Source organism: Myripristis murdjan, chromosome 14 (genome assembly GCF_902150065.1).
Source record: "Myripristis murdjan chromosome 14, fMyrMur1.1, whole genome shotgun sequence".
In the NCBI taxonomy this organism is placed as follows: domain Eukaryota; kingdom Metazoa; phylum Chordata; class Actinopteri; order Holocentriformes; family Holocentridae; genus Myripristis; species Myripristis murdjan.
In genome coordinates, this window is record NC_043993.1 from 8,237,190 (window position 1) to 8,250,265 (window position 13,076).

Here is a 13,076-nt window from a genome sequence, read left to right on the forward strand (position 1 = left end):
ACAAGATAAGATAAGATAAGATATTCCTTTATTAGTCCCACGGTGGGGAAATTTCACGCATCACAGCAGCAAAGTGGATAGCAAGATACGAAGCACAATTTCCACAATAATAACAATTGAATAACCAATTGCTTAGTACAGTAACTAATTGGTATTGGCTCAGAAATGATGGAGAATTTATTGACTTTCACAGTGCAGTGCATATTATGAACAATAGAGTAAACCTGTCCACTTGTAAACTTCATGTGAAGTAACATTTTTAAAGTGGTCACAGCTTGCCAAACACAAGATATGTACCAGTATGAGCGTCTGGATCAGTGGCCCACTCTTTGTTTGGTCGTGCGGACTGATCCACACCAGTTACATCTTTCTTCATATCAATCACTGGCTGCCTTTGTGAGCTTTCCCCCACATATTTTTCCTTTGCGGGTGCACATTAGCAACTGAAAAAGCCTGAAAAGACCGAAGCATCAAAAGACTGAAAAAGTGCAAACAAAAAATGCTACCTTATGGTAAGGATGGCACAATCCTACGGTGCAACACATTTCTCGTCTATAAAGTGACTTTGACTCTGTTTCCACCTGGTATTAACATCAGTCCTGCACAATCAGGTGTAAACAGCAGCAATGCATCCTTAATGCATCTTGAGATCCAATCGCTCAGGCCACATTCAGAGGTGGCCTGGGACGGTTTTGTCTGCATGGCATTACAAGTTTAACAGACATGTTTCAGGATGCACTGAAGGACTGCCTACTAACCTGACATCCTCTGTCTTATACTCTGGTCCAGCCCAACACACACAACACCGACCAGACTGGCACTTTTCCAATTAAAAAAAAAAAAAAAAAATCTTACCTGACTCTGCCCAGCACAGCTGCACTGTCAGCCAGTGGGCCAAACAAACTGAAGTGCAGCTGTCCACTTGTGATCAGATTAGGGATGGATGGATGTTAATACCAGGTGGGAACAGCCTCTGAGGGCCCACTCACATTGGCAAGTTTGAGTCCGTATCGTGCTAAAACCAAAATCCCCCCCTCCCCAGTCCCCGGCTGGCCTGCACTCACATTACCTAAAGCCCAAACGCGCCCAAGCATGATTGCCCCCGGTGTGCACGTCATCACGTTGAAATACGACAACAGGCATGGCCCGACGTCATTATAAATCAATGTAGTTCAAATACATTCATCATGTCTTCCTTTTAACTAAAAAACACTTTTTGTCCTTTTTATCAGACATGGGATGTTTATTTACCTTGACAGTTTCAGAGGTAACTTCCTCCTTCTTCAGAAAGGTCCACCTGACAGCCGGAGCGGCACCTGTCAGATCCGGCAGACCTGGGGGTGACCGGGTGGCCGCACACCGCGCGGTGCCGCGGCCAGTGCCGGCCAGTGCCGACGCGGTGCCGGCCAGCACCAGGTCTGCCGGATCTCCGCACACAGACTGCTGTACTTTCATTATAAACCGACTTTTGTTTATACGCGGTTGCAGCAGCACAACGGACAGTGACACAGACAACATGGTTGATTATTGATTGCGCAACGCGACCATTCGCCGGTAATCAAGCTGCGCACATTAAACAATTTTGCAGAGGCAGGAGGAAAGTTGCATGATTTACGTCCGCGCATTGCGTGCGTGACCGTGCATGTGCTCGTGTATGCGCCCGTACCGCGCTGAAGCACACCCCTTCCAACCGTGCCAGAGCGGGGGAAGTGTACTGTATTCAAGCACGATACGGAGCGATCACACTGGTCAAAGAATCCGGATTTTAGGGGCAAACGTGCTTGGGCGCGGATCAAACTTGCCAGTGTGAGTGGCCTCTGAGATTCCCAAGCACTACAGACTGTATGTCTTCAAATAAACAACCATGGAGGAATAGACACATCATAGAGGGAATTTTTTCCCTTGAATCTGGTTATCATATTGGTCATCATAAGTTATGATATGTTATGATGATAAAGTTACAATGATTTGATCAAGGTTTCTGTTCAAATGGGTGTGCTCTAATGTTATGTGGAAGAACTGATGGACCCCAGTTTTAGCAATAATCTTAAACATTGATGCCTTGCTTGTCCATCATCTCTGCCACATATCTTTTGAGAAGTTGTCTGATTTCAGTGCCTGACTGTATGAAGCTACCTCACCTCTTTAATTTATAGTATTTGAACAGAATGGAAACTTTTAACATTTCATCTGTGAGTTATTTCCTGTTGGTATTCACAGATCTACACCCACATTATCAAAAAGGATGTTACTTCAGTGTCATTGCATTTGTATTGCTTTTCAGCAAATCATATGTAGCTAGCAACACGTGCTGTATCAATGTGTTGCTGTTATATGTTGCTCTGACAAGTGAAACAAATGTGTGCTGTCCTAAACCAGATCCTCAGAAGGGTTTAAAGTAACACATCCTATGTGGACTGAATACCAATGTGTATGTTTTTAAGAGTGCAGCGAGCCCCAGAGCCAGTTTCTAATCAGGTTATTTCCTCTGCTCCATCTCTACGGCAGATGAGTGATGTGGAGGCAGGAGGAGCAACAGTTTTTCCTGACTTCGGTGCGGCGATCTGGCCAAGAAAGGTGATACACAGCATTGTGTGTGTGTGTGTGTGTGTGTGTGTGTGTGTGTGTGTGTGTGTGTGTGTGTGTGTGTGTGTGTGTGTGTGCGCGCGCGTGTGTGTGTGAAAGCCAGAAACAGAAATTAGAGTGATATGCTATTTGGTGTGCACTTCTATCACTGCACAATGATTTTGAGTATGAATGTCCACAATGGGATACAAATCCCTAAACTGTTTTATTGCCTGGTTATTATTGCCAAATATGATTTAAGGCCCTGCTGTAAAACTCCATGGATATTATTCTGTTTACAAAATAAAGTAAATTTCAGTGATTTTATTAGAAGTTCAAGTAAATTAAGAGCGTTAATAATCTGGCAGTACTGTCTGCACTAACATGTGTTTGGCCCAAGATGTTAGAAGTAAATGTGATTATACATGAACAAAACTGAACAGACCTCTTCACTGCAGTGTAATATGATTAGATGTGGAACAATGGGTTATTAGGCGAAACAGTAGTGAGGTATTTGTTGTTTACATGCATAGTATATGTTAGAAAAGTGGGCTTGACGTTCTTGAAACTTTCAAGTGAACACAGGCTCTCAAAACCACCATTCCCAGTGGCATTCTGGTGCCACCTAGCTAGCTAACCAGAGACTGCTAGTTATTGTAAACAAACCTTCTTCCATAGGCAAAAGACAATGCCAGAGCCAGTTGCAACTTTTCCTCAGACACAGTCTCATTTTGTAGAATGAAACAGATTAAGAGTGGTGTGAAAATGACTGGCAAAGTCTAGATTGTGTCTTAGGGCTCTAGTTTCGCAGACCTGGCGAGGCGGGGGCGTAGCGCAGATGCGCTTCGCCAACTGGGTGTGGCCAGGCGGATTTTCCAAGTTTGGCACGCCATGCTCGGTGGCGCAAGTACTCCGCCGTCCCTCCTACCGGCGGAGGGGAGGAGAGAAGGCGTGGAGTGGGTTTGACACAGCCGATTCACATTTAACCAATCAAATGAGCCCCTGTCCTTGCCTTTAAAATGCGCTGCGTGAAGGCGTAATGAAAGTTTACACAGCTGACATGGAGGTCTATTGCCGCAGGCGGAGCGGAGCCCAGGAGACAGGCGCGGAGCGGAGACCGGCGAGCAGTGCGGACACGTCACCAAAACCTCACAGGCAGGCTCCCGGAATGTCAGGCACATGAACGATGCAATAAATACCGAAAAAAACACTATTCAATGCTGCGATCACAATCAGCACATACATATATCTCCATATCAACTGTCCCGTCACAACTGATGTCAGATCAAAGGAGATTGGCACCGTTTGTGCTGATTGTGAGGTTTTGGTGATGTGCGCCAGCCAGCCAAACTTCCACTGCGCCAGCTCCGCTCTGCCTTGCGCGGAAAGTAGACGTGGTTTCAGATGGCGAGCTTTTGGCGCACCTCGGCGAAGCCTTTTGGCACGAAACTGTCACTGCACCAAGTTGAATCTGTTGACATCTCCCCCCGCTGCGCCGCCACTCCCATCTCGGTGCAAGTCCGTCTGCGAAACTTGGACACTGTCCGCCTCTGCCGTTTCGCCGGTCGAAACTAGCTCTGCGCGGGGTTCGCCTCACTGCGCCACCCCGCGCTGCGCCGGGAAACTAGAGCCCTTAATCTTTATGTGGTCCAGAGGCTTCCAGATTACATTCTTGATGCTATTGATTCCTTCTGGAAGAGAAAATAATTTCCCCTAAATGCCTGTCAGCTGCTGTTGACTATAAGGGGTGATGTGAGGTTAAGCAATCTGATCACTGGCCTCAGTTGGCCCCAGTTCTTTAAAGGCAAGTTGGTGGTTGGCGACCTTAAGAAATCCCTTCTGCCGCCCAGCATCCTGCTTTTTTTCCTTCTTGCCCTAAGGCAGGAGGTATGGCAATATGAAAACCAGATGATTTAACAATAGTTTTTGCACTTTAAGTCCACAGCGACTATGAGTGTAAGTGGGACTGGGCAGTTAATCGAAAAATAATGGAAACCGACATTTAGGGCCTCTAACCGATGTAATCCTGCCCATGTCGGTTATTTCGGTTACCGGTTATTACATGGAGGAGACATGGAGGAAAACTCAAACAACAAGCTGACTGTGCAAGGTGAGCAGCTTGTACCAAAAAAAAAAAAATGCCATGTCAGTTGTTTGGACACACTTTGGCTTTAGAGTGGACGATGTCGAGCAAGAAGTTATTAAGTGTAAACACTGCGGAAAAGCCGTTTCAGCGATGAAGCGTTACACCACCAACCTGTTTCAGCACCTGGAGTGTTTGTAACGCTGCACTTTTCACCTCCCAGTTAAAAATGTAACGAACACTTAAGATCAGGAAGCTCTGAGTCGCCTTGGAGGTCCAGCCATCACTGATGAGAACTTTGTAGTCTATATTGTGTATTTTAAGGTTCGTTTTTTTTACAGTTCACTTTTACACCCTGAATAATTACATTGTTGTATGCACTTCACTGCTGTTATTTTGCACAACTTATGTATACTGTGACTATGTATCTACTGTTACTCTTATTTACACAGCCGTGGAAGAAATACGGGGGACTATATTTTTTATTGTTGGAAACATCAGTTTTTAACATATTCTTAAGTACCCTTGAACTCAAGTTTGGCAAGCAGAGTGGTAGTTGTCAGGAAACCCAGTGAACACATGAGCTGGACTTGGTTCAGTGTATTTCTGCAGCGGAGGGCTCTCAGCATGAAGCCAGTGGGAAAATGTGTTTTCCATTTCTGCTCCAAGTCTACACTTGTCCAGCATTGGATTGTCACACTCCTCTTCATGTGCATGCATGCTGTGTGTTTTCCTCATATTGACACTGTCCAGTGAAAACCTTATATCTCCAAGTTTGGTGATTTTCATGTTTGAACTTAATTTGAGTATTTACATGTTCCTCTATGGACTCAGAAAGGCCTACAGCCCTTGGGGTCATGGAATCTTCACAAAACCTATTTTGTAAACTGAAAAATGTATAGTCATCAACATAGAGACAAGACTGTTTCCCTTAGTTTCTAAAAAGTTGATATTGTGGAGATACAAGGTTTTGGTTGGACAGCAGCAAAATTCTGTTTGTCTGATGTCTCCACAGGGGACCGCAGTGTTCTGGTACAATCTGTTCAAGAGTGGAGAGGGAGACTATAGAACCAGACACGCAGCCTGTCCTGTGCTAGTGGGCAGTAAATGGGGTGCGTTAAGATCCAGATACATGAATTGTATATCCAAGCTATGTTTATTTTATCATTTAACTGCATCATCTTTTAATTGCACCATCAAGGACCACAATGGAAAGAAGTGCGATGACTTTATTGTTCCATTCTTGGCAATGTACTGTATGTCTTGGTTTTTTTTTTTTTATATATATATTATTATTATATTATGATCAAATGAACTAAAGCTAAAGCTTTAAATACTTTAAATACTTTTAAATTAGAATTAATAAAGTCGATTTGATTCTCATTCATCAAAAGTATACAGGGGGTAAATGAGACAAATCATATTGAGATTGTAGTTGAAACTGAAGTTCAAAGTTGGATATTTATTCTCTGGGAAGAGAACAAGATGATTTGTAACCTTGAGAGAATTCATGAGAATGATTTACATTTATTGATTTGCATTACTGAGACAACCTGAATTTAGAATTAACTATCAAGATCTGAGTATTAGTCATTATATTTTACGGTTACTCTTCATTAAAGGTATTACTTTGGCCACAGTGAATGTTAAGTTCAGTTTCCAATGAGCCCTCTCTCCCTTCTAAAAATCCTCGTGTATTTTCATGTGATTCTATCAGAGAAACAGTTATCCTGTGACTTATTTCCCTGCCTCCAAAGACCATTTGCTTTCATTCAGCTGCACAGTCTTATAACAAAATTTATGAGATAGCAGAGTGCAATATTGCATAATCCACTGAAATGTGCATGCACAAACATTTTCCATCCATCACCCCACCTGCCACTTAATGTAGACTGTGTCAATGCCGTTACACTACGTCACATTACCACACTGTTACACAACTGTCTGACAGTGACATATATACTGCATGCAATGTGAAAGTGTAAAGTCGAGTTATTTGTAGACATGATGGAAGAGAACGGGTTGGTGACCTATACAGATGCCTGATTTCTTGAGACCTATCAAAAGATCTTTATAGAATCCATGCAACTAAAGGTTACCAAAACAAACAAACAAAAACAAACAAATTAATTCCTTCAATGAGAGTGGGCCCCTTGGAAAACTGGCTGAATGCTCACTGTGGTTCAAATTATTCTTTATCATATTTGCGAGCTTGGCGGTCCTCGGCATTGACATACTTTCTCTTCATTGACAGTGTCAAACAAGTGGATTCACGAGCGAGGACAAGAGTTCTTGAGACCCTGTGGACTCACAGAAGTGGACTGAAGTTTGTCTACTACGTATTGATACTGCCACCCCCCAGCCCACCACGCATACACACACACACACACACACACACACACACACACACACAAAGCAAACACTTGTAGTGCCTTTTTCAATGCAATCATGTAACCCGCAAACATTTAGTACATACATAAGAATACTCTCTTCTCACTTGCCTGTCAATAATGTTTACAAAGGATTAATGAGGAAGGAGCATTTCTAAGGAAGGAATATGATAGCAAATTGTGCCTTGTATTGAACATGGCACTGGTGTACAGTGTCTTGGGGAGAGAGTGTTCTTTTTTTTGTATTATCTAAGAGGCCAATCCTGCTTTTTTCCAGCTCCTTGTGTGGTCATGCAGCTTCCCTCATATTCAATTCAATAACTCAGTTAAATTAGAATTGATATTAATGAGAACACAACGTTGTCCACAAAACAGCATGAGTTAGAGCTGATGATCTTGAGTTTCCAAACACACACACTCACTCACAGTCAGACACATTTTAAATGTTTTGAATCTGTTTTCAGTTTAAATTTCATTTAAAGTCATTTCAGAATCCAAAAAATTTTGTCATTACAACACTCCTTGGCAACCCAACGCCACAGAGCCTTAAGAAGACTGAGGTCTTGTTATTTCTGGGAAACAGTCCTGTGAAAAAGTTTTTATCCCTTTCCTCATGTTTGATATTGCATGTTTTTGACACCCAACATTTTCAGATCCCCAGGCAGAATTTAATCTTATTAAAAGGGAAACAAGGTGAAGAACACAAAAATGTATACTTAAATGATTTAGTGAACTAAACTATTCAACACCCATGTCCTGATTACACGGAATAACTAGTTGCACCACTTTTAGCTGCGACAACTACAGCTAAACACTTCCTGTAGCTCATGATGACTAGTTCACATTGCTGTGAGTTTACATCCAACCATTGGGATGCAAAGTTGCTGGTGTGTTTCAGATCATGGTCTTGTTGCCTGATCCAAATGTATGAAGCTTCAGGTCACTGGTGGACATGAGCTGACCCTCTTACTTCTCTCACACAGAGCAGAATCTGCGGGTCCTTCAGTTCCGTCAAGATGTCCAGGGTCTGAGTTTGTGAAACATCCCCATAACATCACACTGGCAGCACTAAGTGTGACTGTTGGCATGAGGCTCTTACTGTGGAATGCTGTGTTTGCTTTTTGCCAGACATAACTTGACCTGTGTCACCCAAAATGCTGTTTGCTTTTCTCCAGACATAAAGGGACCCAGATTGTCCAAAATGCTGCGTGTGCTTTTCGCCAGATTTAACAGGACTCGGATTGCGAGTCAATGTGACTCATCTGTACTTGGAACATTGTCCAAGGTGTATTGGCAATCGTTTGGGTACTTTTTGAACAACATGCGAGGAGCACTCACGTTCTTAGAGGGAGTGTTGTCCAGGCTTCTTGTGGCTGCAGATTCATCAATACTTACTTAAGCTGAGGCAAGAGAAGGTTACACTTCTTCAAATGTTCTATGATTGATTGTGGCTGCCTGGACGTTATTACCATGCATTGTTGGATTCACTGCCACACCATGTTTTCTCAGTTTGGAGAAGACTTTCATCATAGTTTCACCAGAATTTTGGCTGTGGCATCCTTTCCAGAGTGAAAGATACAAACAGCTTGTACAGGGCTGGATATAGAAGAGAAAAAGAGACACTTTTTTGTTCTCACACAAAAAGAAAACATAAAGCAGTCACATAAGAACACCACATAAGACATCCTTCGGAAGTTTTATAGTCCATGTTCTGTCTAAAAATATATACTAAAACCATAAAAGCAAATGGGCTTGGAGATATGTGGTATACACTACACGCAGTATGAAAGTAAAGTCGTGTCATTTGCACACAGATTGATGAGAGCAGCTTGTGTAATCGAATGCAGCATCAGCAACATCAGCAACATCTTCACCTGTTTGACCAAATCCAATATAAAAACATGCAAAATTGGCAAAAAAAAAAAAATCAGAAAGGACATTACCAGGACCACACTGTAGGTCTGGTTACACCAAAGAGGGGCCATTTTTGTGTCCAGTATTATTTTTATTGTTGATATTTGGCTAATTGTAACACTGGCATTTTTTTCCCCTTGGAGTGTCATTTAAAATAAAACTGAAAAAGTAGCAGCAGAGGAAAACAAGCATGGATGAGTTGTGCAGAGGGGTTAAATTAATAAATGAACTTGAGGTTAGTGAGATTTCGAGGTGACAAATCTCAGGAGTGTCAGCTTGCAAACACACCCAAGATGTCTGCCAGCGATAAGGGTTTCTTCACCATGACACAGAATCTCTCTCCTCATCATGTGCGCGAACAACTCTGATGACAACTGATCATAAATCATTCACATATCAAAACAAAACAAACGCATACACACGCACTTGCACACACATAAACACACGCACACACACACAAACACACTTAAAAGCATTCAGAGATCAAGAAATGTTTTGTGAAAAAATGGCTGTGTTGACCTTTTCTTGCTGACCCATTTCTATTTGTTATTGTCTCTTGTTTTTGACCCCTTACAACATTACACAAAATTACAATTCATTCATGCCCTTTACATTTTTATTTATATAGTCTGTTTAAATTATTACACTGTACAACTTGTGGTCCTTCTACAAGACGGAAAATGAGGAACTCAATAAACTGTCTTTTATTAAAATGTTTGGATTTTATTTTTCTTTTTACCTTGTTTCTCCAGTAGTTTCTGACCCAGAGATATAAATTTAGTCCCATATTACCCTGGTGGATTTATGAGACAAATAATCAACTGGATACATTAATTTAATGTACCTAGTTTTGGTTTTACCTTTACTTCTCTTTTGATGAAGCTGCTATTTTTGTTTTGGAGCATTATATATATATATATATATATATATATATATATATATATATATATATATATATATATATATATACAGTACAGGCCAAAAGTTTGGACACACCTCATTCAATGCGTTTTCTTTATTTTCATGACTATTTACATTGTAGATTCTAACTGAAGGAATCAAAACTATGAATGAACACATGTGGAGTTATGTACTTAACAAAAAAAGGTGAGATAACTGAAAACATGTTTTATATTCTAGTTTCTTCAAAATAGCCACCCTTTGCTCTGATTACTGCTTTGCACACTCTTGGCATTCTCTCGATGAGCTTCAAGAGGTGGTCACCTGAAATGGTTTTCACTTCACAGGTGTGCCTTATCAGGGTTAATTAGTGGAATTTCTTGCTTTATCAATGGGGTTGGGACCATCAGTTGTGTTGTGCAGAAGTCAGGTTACTACACAGCCGACAGCCCTATTGGACAACTGTTAAAATTCATATTATGGCAAGAACCAATCAGCTAACTAAAGAAAAACGAGTGGCCATCATTACTTTAAGAAATGATGGTCAGTCAGTCCGGAAAATTGCAAAAACTTTAAATGTGTCCCCAAGTGGACTCGCAAAAACCATCAAGCACTACAACGAAACTGGCACACATGAGGACTGACCCAGGAAAGGAAGACCAAGAGTCACCTCTGCTTCTGAGGACAAGTTCATCCGAGACACCAGCCTCAGAAATCGCAAGTTAACAGCAGCTCAGATCAGAGACCAGATAAATGCCACACAGAGTTCTAGCAGCAGACCCATCTCTAGAACAACTGTTAAGAGGAGACTGCGCCAATCAGGCCTTCATGGTCAAATAGCTGCTAGGAAACCACTGCTAAGGAGAGGCAACAAGCAGGAGATTTGTTTGGGCCAAGAAACACAAGGAATGGACATTAGACCAGTGGAAATCTGTGCTTTGGTCTGATGAGTCCAAATTTGAGATCTTTGGTTCCAACCGCCGTGTCTTTGTGAGACGCAGAAAAGGTGAACGGATGGATTCCACATGCCTGGTTCCCACTGTGAAGCATGGAGGAGGAGGTGTGATGGTGTGGGGGTGTTTTGCTGGTGACACTGTTGGGGATTTATTCAAAATTGAAGGCACACTGAACCAGCATGGCTACCACAGCATCCTGCAGCGACATGCCATCCCATCCGGTTTGCGTTTAGTTGGACCATCATTTATTTTTCAACAGGACAATGACCCCAAACACACCTCCAGGCTGTGTAAGGGCTATTTGACCAAGAAGGAGAGTGATGGAGTGCTGCGCCAGATGACCTGGCTTCCACAGTCACCGGACCTGAACCCAATCGAGATGGTTTGGGGTGAGCTGGACCGCAGAGTGAAGGCAAAGGGGCCAACAAGTGCTAAACACCTCTGGGAACTCCTTCAAGACTGTTGGAAAACCATTTCAGGTGACGACCTCATGAAGCTCATCAAGAGAATGCCAAGAGTGTGCAAAGCAGTAATCAGAGCAAAGGGTGGCTATTTTGAAGAAACTATAACATAAAACATGTTTTCAGTTATTTCACCTTTTTTTGTTACGTACATAACTCCACATGTGTTCATTCATAGTTTTGATTCCTTCAGTTAGAATCTACAATGTAAATAGTCATGAAAATAAAGAAAACGCATTGAATGAGAAGGTGTGTCCAAACTTTTGGCCTGTATTGTATATATATATATATATATATATATATATATATATATTATCATAGAATAGTTGCAAGAAAAAAAAATAATAAATGATCATCAGCAAAGTCATAACAGCAACAATAATAATAATAATAATAATTATACATCACATGTTTATGTATTAACACTCATCTACGACAAAGGTACTGTAGAGTCGAGTTCCACAGTTCCTTATTTTATAAAGACAACAAAGGATTGTAAAGATATGAAATTCCAAAGAAGTCAGTAATAAAAGTAAGTTTTGGGGGAAAGCCCTTGCCACCACAGCAGCCACACCAGTTTTGTTTAAGCAAATTTTTATTTATTTATTTATTTATTTATTTTTCTGGTGGTTTTCTAAAAGCACAGTAGGGCCATTGGCACCGCTGTGGTTCCCTTGAGCAGGACACTAAAATCCCCAAGCGCGCTGTTGTAGCTGACCTTTAATTCTGACCTCAGCTCAAAAGTTCAAAAATGATTTGCACATAATCTTAAGATTGCAGATTCTTTAAAAATGTATAAATAATAAAAGCAACTACTACTATGTTATGTTAGGAAAAATAAACACGATTTTTTGTTTGAAAAACAAAAACTGCACCCAGAACCTTTGATGCATTTCCTTCTACAAACTAATCACCAAAGCTATGATGTTTTTCCTGGAAGTAACAGTAATTGGTTGCTGATATAGCGCTATATCACCAACCCCCACTATATCATAAGACTTTTTTGTTTCATTGCTTTTCATTCAGTGCTCTGCTCTGTTATATCAGCAGAAAATGCAGGTTATATCTTGCTGTCCCGTTACTTTCCTTTGACTCTATGGCCTCCCTGCTGTGTAACTGCTCTGCTGGCCTTGCATCCAGCGCCTCGTTTAACCATTTGATCTGTTACCTTGTGTAAGAGGAAAGGTTGGGTGAGAGGAAGCCTCATCCTCAGGCTGTATGGATCCAGCAAACATTCTTCTCAGGGAGATCAGTTATCCAAATTAGAAAAAATGGGCTCACAGCTTGACTGTTTATAATTCCAACAAAGCATGCCAAGATACTGGCTGCTTTCTATACATACGGTCTCAAATGATGACAATCAAAAAACAAGTTAACAGTCAACGTTATGATAAGATCATGTGTGTGAGAGGTTGCTCGGTTGGAGGCTGTGGTTTTCCTGTGTTTTCCCACTTTTTATTTCCCTGGTCACATCTCTGGATTCAGTAACAAAACATGAGAAACAGACGTGACAAAAGTTAATAAAGAGTATAGCATAAACAAAACAGGGACGACACTAAGTTGGGATGGATGTGTCAGAGCAGTAAACGCAGCTAACTGACTTAACTTATGCTTATGCCTCTAAACAGACATAACAATCTGGACCCAGACAGGAACACGCAGCTGTGACTGTTTATTTGGATTTTTTTGGGATTGAGACCTCTTCTCGTTTTTCTTTTTACTTTTGTGGCCAGGGTTCTTACAGGGTATTACAGGGTGAGGTGCACTGTGAAAGAAAGAGGTGGAGTCAGCTGAGTCATGAAATTGT

General features: G+C 41.5%; 1 protein-coding gene across 3 annotated transcripts in view; it reads left to right on the plus strand.

The window, feature by feature from the left end:
- Positions 1-9,035, plus strand: part of p4ha2 (procollagen-proline, 2-oxoglutarate 4-dioxygenase (proline 4-hydroxylase), alpha polypeptide 2) — a 38,911-nt gene extending 29,876 nt beyond the window's left edge. For 2 of the 3 annotated variants that reach the window (XM_030069505.1, XM_030069503.1), the window contains exons 13-15: positions 2,509-2,577; positions 5,664-5,760; positions 6,903-9,035. In XM_030069505.1, coding sequence (XP_029925365.1) covers positions 2,509-2,577; positions 5,664-5,760; positions 6,903-6,973 — 237 coding nt within the window. In that variant the 3' untranslated portion in view covers positions 6,974-9,035. The remainder of the gene's footprint in view (positions 1-2,508; positions 2,578-5,663; positions 5,761-6,902) is intronic. The other variant, XM_030069504.1, reaches the window with a different exon arrangement.
- The last annotated feature ends 4,041 nt before the right edge of the window (positions 9,036-13,076 follow it).